Below are 17,264 nucleotides of genomic sequence, written 5' to 3' on the forward strand. Positions count from 1 at the left end.
CTTGGAAGCGAAAATAAAGAAAACAATTGACGTGTTAATTATGGTAAGATGGTCACAGGGTGCAACGTGATTCTTCTTTACTACCATTATGAGAAACCATTCCTGTAATGGATTCACTATAACTGAGTGATAAGTTTTGTAATTTGAAGCATTTTTCATGTCTTGACAAGTAATACCTAAGCAAGAAAACTAAAGTTCTGTCCACAACGTTTAAAATAAAAATTGTCGCTGAATGCTAAAAGAACTTCCAAACTAAAGCCTGTTTAAAATTGTAACCATTTTATATGGACTAACGTTATACAAACTGAAATGGATCTACATTTTGATGTTCTTTTATAAATCTCTTACAACAAATAACGAAGTAACCTAGCTATGCAAATATGACATACACTGGGTATTTTGATAGAAACATATGTGGCCATGTAAAATATGTTTACTTCCAAAAGTAAACCCATCAATCACGTGCGTGAAGTCAACATAGAATGACATCTATTTGTTTGGCCAGTATTAAGCGAAACCTTACTTTACGCCTGAGTTCAGTTGGTACTGACGGTTGTGCAATAAGAGCGTGGACTACACGAGTGATGAAAATATGGCAGTTAAAGAAATATGGCTTTTGTCTTGTCTCGTCTATGGATTATTGCTTGATGCTTCCACAGGTTGGTATATCATTACATTTTTTAACATAATCTGTACACTTCTTAATTAATAATGCAATACAATCTCAAATGAAAACTTAACTTGGTGATTTGCGGCAAGGAATATGATATTTCATAAAAGTAACTTAATTAATTGCGGAATGTTTGTTTTCAACGCTATGGCTAGTGTAGAAAATATTCCATCACATTTGAGCAAAATAATTGTAAAAGATAGTGTTGTGTTTAGAATTTTTATATTTTATCGATTTTAACTTAACGCGTTTGTCCAAAATTATGATATTTCATTGCTTTTAATAAAAACAATATCCAGATAAATGTTAATGCCTCTTCGTCAAGCAAAGACACAAAAGCAATATTTAACAGAAAAATAAAATCAAGACTAAAGGTACTAAATTTATGAAAACCTACAGCATAAACGTAATTCCTGCTATGATGTGTTAAAGTGCTTTAGATTGCAAGTATTGGATTTAACAAAGCCGTACGTTCACCTCAAAGGTTGATTAATACATATGGTCTGTGTACATTATAGTTGTTGAAATTTGTTCATTTTCAATAATTGCGAATTAGCGTTATCCTTATCAATGTACTCCAACCCCCCTCTATACGCCGTGCAGCGCGCGCTATCATGCAGGAATAATAAAAAGAAGGGGTCAGTTTAAAATAAATTTCTCTTTAGCTAGGGGGGTATCCAGTTCTCTCTAGTCTTGGTATTAAGTTCTATCTAGTCTTGGTATCTAATTCTCTCATGCCTTGGTATCTAGGTATTTAGCTAGGGGGGGTATCCAGTTCTCTCTAGTCTTGGTATTAAGTTCTGTCTAGTCTTGGTATCTAATTCTCTCATGCCTTGGTATCTAGGTATATCTAGCCTTGACATCTACTTCTCTCTAGTCTCTGTATCTAGTTCTCTCTAGCCTCGGTATTTAGTTCTCTCTAGCCTTTGTACCTAGTTCTCTCTACTCTTGGTGTCTAGTTCTCTCTAGCCTTGGTATCTAGTTCTCTAGTCTTGGTATATATTTCCCTCTAGTCTTGGCATGTACTTCTCTCTAGCCTTGGTATCTAGTTCTCTTTAGTCTTCGTATCTGATTCTTTCTAGCATTGATATCTAGTTCGCTCTAGTCTTGGTATATATTTCTCTCTAGCCTTGGTATCTGCTTCACTCTAGTCTTGGTATCTAGTTCTCTCTAGCCTTGGTATCTAGTTATCTCTAGCCTTAGTATCAAGTGTTCTCTTTAGTCTAAGTATCTAGTTCACTGTAGTATTGGTATCTAGTTCTCTCTATTCTTGGTATCTAGTTCTCTCGGACCCAACTCCACAATTGTGACCAAACATGCAGCGGTTAAAGTAACTGTATCATAATTCGGACAAATTAGGAACCTAAAAGAAAGAAGAAACAAAGATTCTTCCAGACTTGAGTATCCGCTGATGAATATTTCATATTTCTGATTATAGTTTTGTAACTCTTTCTATATTAAGAGGCGACTTACCAAAAAAAGGTGAAAGTATCAGTACGATGGACAACGATGAAAACGCACTCGAAGAAATAAAGTATAGATATATTTCTGATTTTCTATTGAGTGTTGGCACTAATGTATTCGGAATAGCCTTAGCTCTGACGTGAAGAAGATTATGAATTTGTTTATGGATATTAGTTTTCGAATTTTTATGGATAATTACATTTTTGTCTTTGATTAACATATTGCGTTTAGGAAGTGATCTCTGTTGTCTTCAACGATTAATTTTTATCCAATTGAATTAAATTCTTAGCTTGAAGCAAACACAAAATCCACCGTAATCGATAAAACACGAATAATAGTGATGTCACATTGTTCCAAATGTTTGTATGTCGATAAAGTATAAGAAATCGAGTAGCAAATTAAAAACGAATTTAAACATCAAACAATTTTTCGTACTCACGAATACGAAATAATTATTTTATGAATCCTACTTACGTCGATACGGTATTTTTTTTTTTGTTTGTAATTTGTGTAATTTTATATACCGTGTAGTTTGTTTCTGCAAACCAATATTTCAGGACATTTTCCTTGACTTTGTGGTTTTCCTTAATGGTGAATTGATAGATTTATTAAAATAATATATTGTGGTTATAACTTTACTGTCATTTGCTGATATAAACACTTGTTAAAAACAAATGTAAATAGTTTACTTCAAAATGTTACGGTTACATTGTAATACATTAATATCCTGTTGTGTCTTGATGCCCTTGAGATTGATAGCTCCACGCTGCCATCAAGTAGTTGTTCTTTCAATCTATTATCGTACATTTATAACACTCGCAATATTTTGTGCTGAATATCACATCTAGGCGTTTTATGATCTTGGACACTACGGAAATATTTTGCTCTGCTCAACATAAACGTAAACCATTTTAAGTGTGTACAAACACACACACATGTGTGTGTGTGTGTGTGTGTGTGTGTGTGTGTGTGTGTGTGTGTGTGTGCAGAAATTTTTTTGTTCATTAAAAATAGACAAAGAACAACCAGAACAACAAAAGATATAAGATTAAATGTTCTTCAATTTCCTACTGCAAACGAAAACAGATCTTGAATGTTTTATCTTGTATTGCCGTATGCACTGGTCTGTTTATAATTGACTATGCACAAATACGTGTAATTTGTAACTATTATTACTCGACCAAAGTGATATCGGTATGTGTTGCATTCGTCCATTCTAGAGGTTAAACTATATATGGAAGCAGTGAGCTTATTTCGCTTGCTCGATATGACCAAGATGATTCGTCCATAACGATTAGGTAGACTGTAAGCATAACATCACTCGTCCGTAACAATTATTTAGATTGTGTGCATAAAATAACTGGTCCATAACGACCACGTAGACTGTAAACAAATCATGACTCGTCCATAACAATTATTTAGACTGTATGCATAACATGACTCGTCCATGACAATTTCGTAGACTGTAAACATAACATGACTAGTTCATAACAATTATTTAGACTGCATGCATAAAATGACTTGTCCGTAACGATTACGTAGACTGTAAACATATCATGACTCGTCCATAACAATTATTTAGACTGTATGCATAACATGACTCGTCCATGACAATTTCGTAGACTGTAAACATAACATGACTAGTTCATAACAATTATTTAGACTATATGCATAAAATGACTTGTCCATAACGATTATTTAGACTGTAAGCATAGCATGACTCGTCCATGACAATTATGTAGACAGTATGCATAAAATGACTCGTACGTAACGATTGCGTAGACTATAATCATACCATGACTCGTCCATAACAATTATTTAGACTGTACGCATAAAATGACTCGTTTATAACGATTACGTAGACTGTAAACATAGCATGACTCGTCGATAACAATTTTTAGACTGTATGCATAAAATGACTCGTCCATAACGATTACGTAGACTGTAAGCATAACAATATCTATTTTAGAGTGAACAAAACAGTAAGTTGTATGCAAACACAATAGGCAGTAGGCACATAATCACATATGTTAAGATATTTTAAAAGTTGACACACCCTGAAATACTGAAATCCAAAATGACAAAGTCACTTTGGTGGATCTAAATATGTTGAATACTATTCTAGTAGTATCGATATCACGTGATGTTAGTCACGGGACGTCTTATCTAAACATTTTATACAAATGTTCGAAAAGAAGCACGCTAAAGCAGAAAAGAGAAATATATTTCTCATATTTTACAGTTTATGCATATAATATATGGAGTAAAAAACATCAAAAATGATCAAAATATGACTTTAATGAAATTGTGTTCATATAGTCACTATAGTTTATTACAATACGGATTGATTTATATGAATTATTATATATTAAACATAACTTATCTTTTTTTTAGGTCTGTCTTCAGTTACCCTGTTGATATTTATATTGCAAATGTATTATAGCATTGCTTTGGTAATGCTCTTGCTTATATCATATCAGCCTTTCCCCATTAGTTGTAGGTCAAAAAGCAAAGTATGGCACCTCGAAATGGAATCAAAGTAAACATAAACACCGAACAACGAGCGAGCCTCGCCTGGGAGCTTTTGATCGAGTGAACACTACAGATGTCCCCGAGGAGTTTGAGCCGGTTACTAACGTTAGAGGTGTTATCATAAATAAGCCAGTGCCTGGGCAGGAAATGTTCAATGATGTCTTGAATCCAGGTACGAAAACTGTGGTCACTGAAAACATTTTTGTGGGGCAAGTGTACATAGTGATCTTATACGATATGAAAACACTGGTCATAGCTGGAATATTGTCTATGTTCTCAATCAGTTCTAAATTTTAAACGTTGTATTGATACAACAACAGGTTGGAAGTACGTATTAAATATTGGAAAAGCATTTCAGTGGCTTTTTAATCTGTATTTTAAAAAGAAAAGTTAATTAAAAAAAAACAGCAAAATTATGCGGACTTTTTAGCTTGAGAATTTTTAGAATTTGGGTAGATCAAATTTCATTCTAATTTGAAAATTTTCATTATTCACAAAATTAATTTAATGAAGCATTAATGAGATTGCCGACGATTTTGAAGGACGTGTAATGTTTATAAAGCAACTAAATTTTACCGATTAAATCTGAGTCCTAAAATAAAATTACAAAACGTGTCCCCAGCAAATTCAAATCTAAGAGTTCTAAAATCACATTACAAGAAAGATTTACCCAGCAAATACAAATCTAAGAGTCCTAAAATCACACTACAAAAGGTGTCCCCAGCAAATACATATCTAAGAGTCCTAAATGCACATTGCAAAAGGTGTCCCCAGTAAATACAAATCTAAGAGTCCTAAAATCACACTACAAAAGGTGTCTCCAGCTAATACAAATCTAAGAGTCCTAAAATCACACTACAAAAGGTATCCCCAGCAAATACAAATCTAAGAGTCCTAAATGCACACTACAAAAGGTATCCCCAGCAAATACATATCTAAGAGTCCTAACCACATTACAAAAGGTATCCCCAGCAAATACAAATCTAAGAGTCCTAAATGCACACTACAAAAGGTATCCCCAGCAAATACAGATCTAAGAGTCCTAACCACATTACAAAAGGTGTCCCCAGCAAATACAAATCTAAGAGTCCTAAAATCACACTACAAAAGGTATCCCCAGCAAATACATATCTAAGAGTTCTAACTGCACATTACAAAAGGGGTCCCCAGCATATACAAATCTAAGAGTCCTAAATGCACACTACAAAAGGTATCCCCAGCAAATACAGATCTAAGAGTCCTAACCACATTACAAAAGGTGTCCCCAGCAAATACAAATCTAAGAGTCCTAAAATCACACTACAAAAGGTATCCCAAGCAAATACATATCTAAGAGTTCTAACTGCACATTACAAAAGGGGTCCCCAGCATATACAAATCTAAGAGTCCTAAAATCACACCACAAAAGGTAACCCCAGCTAATTCAAATCTAAGAGTCCTAAATGCACACTACAAAAGGTATCCCCAGCAAATACAGATAAGAGTTCTAAACGCACATTACAAAAGGTGTCCCCAGCAAATACAAATCTAAGAGTCCTAAATGCACACTACAAAAGGTGTCCCCAGCAAATACAAAATAGTCACTATAATATTGCAAAGGTAAAACTATTCAAAGGCAGTTAATCTATCATGTCACAGCTTAGTAAGTATGACATTGTTTTACTGAGTAAATGTCACAATTGAATGTTTAATTGAAAAGCTCGAACGTACCATTACTTTGATGTAGCCCGGTTTTAGAAGTCTCAATATTTTAAATCTCGGTTATAGAAGTCTCGTAGCTTAATGCACCAGGATAAAAAAAATTGTGTTTGAGGTTAGTAAATTCAGATATATAGAGGATTCATTTTCATGAGTAGATATAAAGAAATATTTCACGAATGAAGTGGAAAACTTGCATTGTCCCGAATAGCGACGTCATGAATGACATTCAAAATGTTTCTGCTGCACGAGTGAAATGTTTCTTTTGCTTTTTCATAAGACAAAGATTTTTTATTGTATATTTTAAGGCAAATGGTGTTAATTTTCATTGAATTCATTTCTTCATTCTTTTACAATGCGCTGAATGGCTAGTGCTACCTCAATAAAAAAAAAATATTTTTTAACTGCGACAAGTTACAAATTTAGTTCCTATGTATAATGATTTAAACGTAAAATGAAAAGATTTTTTAAAATATATTTGTTAACACGTTTCTTCCGCAGATTAATACAGTGAACATTGTTGGGTTCAAAGTAAGCTACTGCAAGAACAGTGTAGTCTTATCCGACAGAGTTCAGAGTGTAACTTCTTTAAAGTGAAGTGTGTGTGAGTGTACCTATAGGGAGTTTTATCTTCTTTATTTCTACGTTCAAAAGCGAATTGAATGACCATGGGAAAGCTTGCAGTCTAGTTCAGTAATACATGCTGCACTCAAACTTTCAGTGTCATCTAATTTCCTTTCACTCATATATTCCCGATTTGCCCCTCGTTTCTTCTATATAAATATATTGTTGTATTTGACATGAGAATTAATATCCTTACAAAAACAATTTTATTGCTATATTAAATCAAGCGGGTTTTTTTTTTCTTTCTACCCTAAAACCTTGTACCGTGTGCCTTGAAGTATAACATCCATACGAGACTACTTGAGTGTCATTAGAAATATAGTGTCAAGTTCATTCACAAACAATTTGCAAGATTCCTTTGGAAAACTAATTTGAACAATGGTACTTACAAGTACCCGTACAATCTACAATCATGGACAAAAGTTAAACAGACATTTAGGAGATACAAAACACGTTATTGATGCTACCATCCAAGGTGTAGAGAGGTGCATTTCTGATGTGAAATCATGGATGACATGTAACAAGGTGCAGATGAATGATGATAAAACTGAGGCCATTCTGATCACAACACAAAGACTTTCTCATTCACATCCTTTACCTCAAACAATAAATATCAGCAACGCCAACATTAAATTCACACAATCAGTACGAAACCTAGGTGTTACTTTGGACAGTACTTTCACATTGCACCAACATGTCATGAACATATGCAAGGCTGCATATCTTGAGCTAAGACGCATCAGTTCAATTCGCAAATATCTTTCAGTTGATGCCACTAAAACACTTGTGTGTTCATTAGTACTTTCAAGACTGGACTATTGTAACTCAGTTCTGTCTGGTTCATCTCAATATCTACTCCAGAAACTTCAAAAAGTTCAAAACACAGCTGCTCGGATCATACGTAGAGTACTACGATCAGAGCACAACTCTCCGCTACTCAGTACTCTACACTGGCTATCCATTCGATCCAGACTCAAACACAAAATTTGTTCTCTGTGCTACGTTTCACTGTCGGACTCTAGTCCAACATACCTATCCCATCTCACCGATGTGTACACACCAGCAAGATACTTAAGCTCCTCTTCTGACAATCGTATACTCATTATTCCCACTATGAAAACAAAGTCATATGGACAGCGTTCTTTTGCATACCAAGGCCCAGCAACGTGGAATGAATTGCCCACTGAACTTAGACACAAAGACACAGTGATCACATTCAAAGGGCTCTGAAAACTCACTCATTTCGACTGCAAGAACAAAATTAAAGACCTAATAATGTTTCCTACCTGAAATATTCTCAGCATGTTTTTTTATTTTTTAATGTTTTTCTAATTTCATGGTGTTTGTTTTTGTAATAATATGATTATGTTTCTTATCCTATAGGTGTTGTCTAATGTTGTAAAGCGCTTAGAGCTTCTAAAGATTAGGCGCTATACAAAGTCCTCATTATTATGATTATTATTATTATTGCGAAATATACAATAAAATGCCAATTGCATTTTATCCGCATCCGATCAGAATGGAAATTGCAGATGTCACAATTCACCCTAGCATTTCCAAACATGTCTATAGTATCTGATTCACATCTGTTCCTTTTTTAACTTCTAGGACATGTCGCCACTAATGGAAGAGGAATGAATAAAGTTCATTTGCCTCAGAATCAGCCACAAAAGAGGACAACACCTGAGCCTCGCTTGGGGAAATTTGACAGAATTAATACAACTGACGTACCGGAGGAGTTCGAGCCCGTAACAAACTATAAAGGTGTTATCATCAACAAGCCGGTACATGGGCAAGAGATGTACAATGACACCATGGCTCCAGGTTCAGTAAATTTGGTGTTTATTTTAGTAAAGTGTACGAATGTTTTCACTCAAGGTTCACGGCTAAGAAAGAAAAGGTTTAAAAATGAAATTTTATTTGTTAGCAAAACCTAAAAATGACACAAACTTAAACTCCACATTAATGATAATAATGATTTCCACCAAATCACATTAGTAGTGAAGGGGGGCACCCTACGTACAATGGGAATTAGCATTACAGGGACCCCTGGGTCAATCTACGTACAATGGAAATTTAACATGGCGAAAAATCGTGGGTCAATCTACGTACAAGGGGAATTTAACATGGGAATAAATCGTGGGTCACTCTACGTACAAGGGGAATTTAACATGGGATTTTTTTTAAATTTTTAAAAAAAAATTTTTTAAAAAAGGGGTAGGCAATGGAAAGGCTATCTCTTTTCGAGAAATATGGCTGGCCCTGAAAAGGGCCTTTGGGTTTTCTTCTTCTTCTAATTTCTTCTTTTCCTCCACCAAGTTCTTATTTTATCTCCTACACTCTTCTTCTCTTTCTTTTTTTTCTTCTCCTCTTCTTTCTTCTTCTCTTCCTCCTCTTCTTTCTTCCTCTTTTCATTTTCTTCTTCTTTTTCAATTTTTTCATTCCATTCTCTCATCCTTATCCTTTCCTCTTCATCCTCCTTTTCCTCCTTTATTTCTTTCAACAGATCACTAATGATTACCTTCATTTTTCGTAAATTGTTTATCTCCATCTTCACTCTATGGGGACTATATGAGTAGTGATCCTCGTTTAGGTTAACCAACATTTGCTCAAACATTCCTAAATTGTCCATTACGTTTTGCAATTTTTCCATTTTGTTAAGGTGGTTTGACGCCATCTTATTTGTATTCTTTGCAGAATGGTTTGAACAACTAATACTGTGGGTTCTTATACGAAAAGCGCGAACGTGAAGGAAAACATCCCCCTGAAACATAAAATGGATCTTACCTAGATTATGACCCAACATCGCGCGTACGTGAAGGAAAACATCCCCCTACTTTCTCATTTCATATAATATAACCCTAACTATACTCTCCACATTTGCTAAAAAACCCATAATCTACTATTCACACAAACATACCTTAGCTCTTACTAACACACCAACACACAAACTCATACCCTCACACTATCATAAAAAAGAGTTAGTGTTTATTTTTACACTACTCTACCTACACACATTGGCAAATTAATAGTTATTTCTTTTCTAGAGTATTGGGTAGCCCTGAAAAGGGCTGTTTTTTTAAACTCCAGATGCACCTATCTAATGGTTGCACCTTCCTGGCCTGGCGCCGCACACGCATCTTCTTCCCCAGTCTTCTTTCACCTTTCTTCTGGGGAGCGCAGAGGGAGGATGATTCGCTTCAGCACCCCAATCCTCTGTTTCAGGAATATTAAACGACATCCTCTCTTCTCTTTTCTTTTCCTCCTCTTCCCTCTGTCTTCTCTCCTCTTCTTCCTTCTTTATTCTTGCTTCTTCTACGATAGCCTCCGCTGATAGTTCATTTACTATCCGCCTGGCATATTCCAGGTGCATCTGGAGTTCTAACAGTTTCACTATTCTGCTAGTCATTCTTCTGGCTGTGTTGATCAATCAACAAGGGTAGCTGGACTGCCGAACGAGTTTCAATTTATACTGAAAGCGCGAACGTGAAGGAAAACATCCCCCTAAAAACATAAAATTCATCTTACCTAGATCATTAACCAGAACAACGCGCTGACCTAAAAGAAACACTCGCTCACTTTTTTATGCTACCCATCACTTCAATAGACTATCCACATACTCAAAGCAATCCAATCTAATCCCAAATATACACCTCAAGCAGCCCAAAAAAACAAACTAACATCATTTTAATCTACTATCCACACCAACCTACTTTATCACTTACAAACACAAACACACCAACACATACCCTCAAAATTTTTAAGAAAGAGTTAGTGTTTATTTTCACACTACTCTACCTACACACATTGGCAAATGGATCATTACTTCTTTTCTAGAGTATTGGGGTAGCCCTGAAAAGGGCTGTTTTTTGTTGTGTTTTTTTTGCTATGGCATTCTTTTTTAGTTTCTAAGAATGCGATGTCCTCTGAGGATAGACTTTCTGGCAATAGGTCTGCTTCTTCGGAAAGAGAAGAAGAATTCTTTGGTGTCGATACGACAATCGACAAAGCCTCTGTCAGCTTCAGGTTGTTGCTGCTGCTGTTGTTGTTGCTGCTGTTGCTGCTGTCTCTGAAGTCTGTACTTCTCTGTCCATTCTTCTTTCTCCTTGTTCATTTCTTCTCTGAAGAGCTCTTCTATCAGGTCTTCAGTGATTTTTAACATTCTCACATTCTCTATTTCTTCTGGCTTCGGTATCAGACTGTGTCTGACCCTATGCAAATTCACGTAGGCTTCGTTGAGCTTAGCTAGTTTGGAGCACATCTTTTTAGGAGGATGAGTCGACAATGGATGGCTAGACTGGGAACAACCCGGTTCTTAAAGTTAAAGCGCGGACGTGAAGGAAAACATCCCCCACACGGTTTTCGAGCCGCAACGTTCATGAGAGGGATAGTAAGAAATGAAAGAGCATCAATCCAATATTCTTATAGCTAAACAAACCACAAAGGCATTTTTTTTCAAAACACAACATTTTTTATTCAAAAATCACTTAACACTAAACAACAACATTTCTAACATTTTTAACAATAATCCAACACTATAACATCAAACAATTTTTTTCAAATCAGAAACATTTTTTTCTTCAAATACTAACTACTTTGAACAAGGCTGACAACGTTGTGAATGAAATTGTGATTTCCACTGTTGGAAATCATTAGGCCATTGATGGACACTACGTTTCCTAGCTTGAGACAAAAGATAAGCATAATGGTCACAAAACCATCGATCTACTTTCACATCGTTTCTAGCAGAAGAACGAGGATCGAAATGAGTCACTAAATGTTCTAAGGAATAGCCCAGGCTGCGATGATGCAGAAAATACACACAGTACTGTCCACACACCAAGGAATCTGTGCCTTGTAATTTCACGTTATTGAATCGGGTGGTTTGAGCATTTCTTCTCATAAAGTCGATGATATCGTCTTCCAAAGGGGGCAATCCGTACGAATCGAAATATTCCACACATCCTTCTTGAGGAAAGTAGACGGCTACCCAGTGGGTTCCTGGGAGATGACTTTCGTCCGTGTTGATCACGTAAGCTTGATGGTCTTTAGGTTTGCGATGAGGGAGTTCATCTTTAGCACAGACGACAGGATTCCAAGAAGCCGTATACGAACTATGGTTCAAAAGGTAATAAAGTTCCCAGGTATCCATTGATTTGTGTTTTTTTCTTCTTCACAGGTAATAATAAGTCGTCAATTCGATCCTGACTTTTTGCTTGAAAATGTCTGACGAATAAACGGTTATTCGTTCTGTTTCCTCACTCTGATTCAGGAGAGCTTCGATACGATGGATCTCTTGAGTGGTTAATGGTGGACAAGAATGTTCACGCAAGTCTTTATACCACTGGTGCAACACGTCTTTGTTCGAGATGAGACTCCAAGCTTCGTCCAGATACTCGTCCAATTTTTCTTCTTGACTCAACATCAGGCATTTATCGTGTTGAATTTGACTGGGATGATCGTTTTGACATCCATAACAATTTTTCTTGATCAATTCCGTCATTTTGTCGACCAAGTGTTTGGCAAAACAGGAGACTAAATGGGCTTCTTGTTCTGGCCATCTCGACTTCATCATGACAATTTCTTCGTCTTTGTCTTGGGATTCTCCTTCCACGGTCTCCTCACATTTCATGTCCAAAGTTTCTTCACTAGGTAAAGAGGGATAACAGTCTTCCATGGCTTCTAGTAATCTAGAATGACTTCTCTCAAACTGTTGATTTCTATCGTATTGTCAAATTCTGCATACAGGATCACGTTCAACGTTGGATCAACAGGGTCTCGATTTGCAAACTGAATTTCCACACGAATCTGGCCAGATTTTATAGGGTGGAAATGTCCCTCGTCGCTGCCTTGGTCTGGAGTGAAATCGAAAGCCCACAAAGCGTAGCCTCCTGCATAATCTTCGTACGTAATACCGTGACTGGTATTGGTTCCTAACTGTCCGGTGGCTTCGTACAGGGACAAGTACGATCTCAAGTAATTGTTCTGGGCAAAGTTAGGCTCAAAGGGTCGTGTACACAAGGTCTTGCCGTCACGACTGACTTCGATTTTGGACACGCTAGAGTGTCGAAACTCAAAAGGATTTTCGTTGTGAAGTCCATTGAAAGCTGAATTCCTGACGATACCAACGATCAAACGCTTGGGTAACTGTCCTTGGAACAGATGATCTTCGATCATGGATCGCTGTCCAACAGGAATGGTGAACGTTTTCACTTCCACACGTCTTATGGGATACTTGGCGGTCGTTCTGCTCAACGTCTGACTGATGTCGTTTCCCACTTTAGGTAACACTTCCACACGGCGTACGTAAAGTCTGGCTTCTTGGATAACAGTTTTGTATTCGTTGGCATGGGCCATCAAATGGAAAGCGGCAGTGCTACGATTCAGTCTCAGGCGAATATCAACTCCGTTCAGTAAATACTTTTCTTGTAACCACATGTCCAAATGCAAACGATCCATCAGTTCTAAACTACGTCCTTGCAAAATTTTAGTTCTACGTGTGTTAAACCCCACATTGTGAGGATTGTCATCTTCTGTCAGGGCTGTGTCGCTAAACGTGCCTGCACCTGCCGTGTCAGGTTTCCATACCACGCAAGCATCCAGATGAGTATTCTTGGCTTCTTTTCCGTACGTCAAGAGATTTTCCAAGTAGGCACGATACGGGTAAGTATCCATGCTGCTGCTGACCAGTTTGTTATTCAAGTACAAGTCCACTTCGCTGAACAAGGAATGCATGAAATTGTTGACGGGCGCTACCCTATCATTGGCTCCAGGATTGGTGTTGTCAGTTTTGATCACTTTGACTTTCAAATACAGGTAACTGCTATTCAGATCGATGTAATCTTCGGGTTGTCCTTTGATTTCGAACTCGATGGGAGCGGAATCCGTCAAAGAGGAGACGGGATGAAATTCCACCCACTGGGATTCTTGCATCGTCATCATGGTGGGGGGCATGGCAAACATATCCAGTTCCGTCTTGGAACAAGCACATGACTCTCGGTGCATCATTTTTCTGTGTCTCAATAATCGAAAACGTCTAAGTCTCGAACGGTTCTTCTTTTCTTGGCTTTTCTAGCTTGAAGTCTGGTGAAAGGGTGTTTTCTTCGTCGTCTCTTTCTGCCTTGTCCTTGCTGAATGCCTGACTCGGTAGCGTGCAGGGCATTTATAGGTGTGTCTCGTCGGCCTAAAATGTCTTTACCCGTTTGCAGCAGGACATTTTTGCCTGCCCTCATGAAGGCTTCTTTAGGGTTTTGTTTGTCGATGATGACATTTTGGAGAAATTCTTTGCCTTGCGTCAGTGCCGCATCTTTCAAGGCGTGCAATCCGCGTGTCACCATCGGTTTCAACACCGGGGCCACCGAACGAAAGGCCGATTTTAACATATCTCCTAAACCGTGTCCTCGCTGTCGTGCAACCCCTTGGTACACTGGATACATGACTTGCTTACGAATCGTGAGAGAACCGTTTTCGAAAATGGAGTTTCACCGTGACTTTTCCTTTGGTGAATGGAATATTTTGTCCCAAATCTCCTTTTATAGTAATGTTGACCGTGTCCAAATACGACTTGCTGACCGGCAAATAATGAGGATGGACAAATTCGCGGTGAACGTGGTAAGTGTTTCCACCTTCCTCGTCAGCGTTTGCGGCAGAATCCACTTTGAAAGGAATGACACGCAGTAACGGCACGGAGGTGTGTCCCACCACGTTGTATTCCACCACATCGGAGTACACGAACATCAAATTCAGTCCTTGGTTCAGTTCTACTGGGGTACGAAATAACTTGCTAAAAGACTCGTTGTCGTAAACGATGGGTAATTCGTTGTTCTTGAGTATGCTCATTCTCAGGTTCATGTCTCCGCCCAACATGTCAAACAATTCAGGACAAAATAAAATGGACATGATTTTACTCCGCTCAAATCTCATCGAGAAGCGACGAGCTACTTTGTGGTACTCCATGGTGACACTTATTTTGGCATGCTCCAAAGCTTTCCCAAACACGCCATTAAACTTGGCAGCTATGACGTTGACCAAATGTTGACCACTGAAATAATAACCTGGGGGAATTAAAAAGTGGTAGGTCCATTTTTGAGTTTTCTCATTATAGATTTTATTGTCATACGTGACTTTCTTATTCAACTCCTGTTGCAATGACTCGTCATGAACTTCCACATTAAAAAAATTTTGATTGGGAATGACATTGAGGACTTGGGTCGGGTGAATGATTTCCACTAAAGCCACTTCCCAATGGGCTTCGTGATCTAAGGGGATGGCCTGAGGTAATTTGGCCGTGTAACAGCACAACGTGTTGTGGGGAAACACCTCCATGGAACTGTCACTGGGTAAGGTTAAGTAAAATTGGTTTTGGTGACTCATAATTCCAGAGTTCTGTGGCTGTCCGAGGGAATATTAGTGGATGTCAGAGGTGTGTCTCCGCCCAAAATGGGGTTCTGGTTGTGGTTGTTGGAGTGGTGACTGGCACTGGCACTGGACACAACGTTCCCGTTTGAGGAGAATTTCAGGGAGGGATTGGGAAGCAGGTAACCGATGCAACTGCTCAATAAAATGGTCCACAATTGTTTGTCTCCTTGTTGCAAACTCAAATTGGCGATGGCTGCCCCGATGACACAATACACCACGAAGATTTGGCAGAAAAAGACGATTTGCGTTTTAGGCACACGTTCTCCACACCACACCCACAAGGGTTGTTTTTGTAAATCTTGCACAGAAGAACTAGGGGAAGAAGGACTGGTCGACGTAGCTGCGTCTGCTGCTGTGTGAAAGGGCATGATGGTCACTTCTTCTTTTTATAGTCGATGACTTGCGAAGCGTCGATCCAAGAATCGAAACTGGGTGGATATCCTTTCCAACGTACTTTGACTTCTTTGACACGTCGTTTGCCCACTTTACGGGTTCTGCGTTCGAGAATGCTTTCGATGTCGTACACGTCGTCTTCTTTTTTGGTGACACGTTGTAACTCGGGCAAATAAAACGTTCCTTTGAGTACTTCTCCGTTCATGTCTTCCAATTTATAGACGGCAGGATGACGGCCATGTACTCGTCCAGTGACGCGAAACAGTTCGGTCGTCCAGTTAGGTAAGTAACCTTTGTCGAAAGTGCGTTTGGTTTTGCCAATGCGCACCCAATCTCCCACGGTCAACTCTCCACTTTTCTTGGGGACAGCCCTCGTCGGGGACGTACCGAACAGGCGCTCGAACACCAGCACTTCGTTGTCGGGAGTCACGTCTTGCGGGGCACGTCCGATGCTTCGATGGTAAGATTGGTTGTACGCTTGCACCAGGTGCGGTAAGATGTCGATGTACTTCAGAGTGTGGTGATGCGTAAAATATTTCCACATGCGTTCTTTCAAAGTACGTTGAAAACGTTCCACGATACTGGCTTTGGTTTCGGGATTCTCGGTGGTAAAAAAATGAATGTCACGTTTCTTTAATTCTTTTTGGAAAGCTTGGTTCAGAAATTCGGTGCCTTTGTCCGTTTGCCATCGAAGAGGGCGACGACCGCTTTGTTTCAACACCCGTTGCAGGGCTCGCACTAACTCGCTGCTCGATTTGGAAGTCAAGGGCACGACCCAGGCAAATTTGGAAAAGACGTCGATGACACAAAACAAATATTTGTAGCCGCGATTGTAGCTGGCCAAATGAGAGACATCGGCTAAATCGGCTTGCCATTGATGATCGATGCCTTCCACTCGGGTGCGACTTCTGGCAAACTTGCGTCGAATGGGTTTGTGTAAAGTGTAGGTAGCTTGTTCTTGTAACCATCGTTGCACTTGAGGTAAACGGAGACTTTTCAGTCGAGTTTTGGCAGCACGATACAATTTTTGAACTCCTGCGTAACCTGCAGGATGCGAGGGATCGTAGTAAATGCTAGCTAAGACTTTTTCCATTTTTTTGTGTGGATTGGTGTCTTAATAAGGCACCCACTCTTGGAAGAGGCTACTCTTTTTCTCTTGGGGTATTTTCTTGGATTGCAAGGCTTTGCGTGTGCGGCCAGCAATAGGTGTCGAAGAGGAGGATGTCTGAGCAGGGGATATCGGTTCTTGTTTCACTTCTGTCTTCACTTCTGTCTTCACTTTCTTTTTCTCTTGTGAGGAAGAAGGGGTGGCCATCATCTTTTTAATCCATCCAATTCTGGAGGTAGGTGGTGTTGTTAACTTGCGTACTTTTTCTGGTGGAGTTAGAAACCCTTCCTCTTCTTCTTCTCCTTTTTCTGTCTTGACCACTGGTACTGGTACTGGTACTGGTGATGGTGCTGGACT

General features: G+C 38.5%; 1 protein-coding gene across 1 annotated transcript in view; it reads left to right on the forward strand.

Moving 5' to 3' along the window:
- The first annotated feature begins 513 nt into the window (after positions 1–513).
- Positions 514–17,264, forward strand: part of LOC149792482 (uncharacterized) — a 40,554-nt gene continuing 23,803 nt past the window's right edge. Inside the window, exons 1-3 of the mRNA XM_089971073.1 lie at positions 514–659; positions 4,629–4,838; positions 8,597–8,812. Coding sequence (XP_089827199.1) covers positions 593–659; positions 4,629–4,838; positions 8,597–8,812 — 493 coding nt within the window. The 5' untranslated portion in view covers positions 514–592. The remainder of the gene's footprint in view (positions 660–4,628; positions 4,839–8,596; positions 8,813–17,264) is intronic.

The sequence above is a fragment of the Sinohyriopsis cumingii genome, chromosome 9 (genome assembly GCF_028554795.1).
Source record: "Sinohyriopsis cumingii isolate HCF-2022 chromosome 9, ASM2855479v2, whole genome shotgun sequence".
In the NCBI taxonomy this organism is placed as follows: Eukaryota; Metazoa; Mollusca; class Bivalvia; order Unionida; family Unionidae; genus Sinohyriopsis; species Sinohyriopsis cumingii.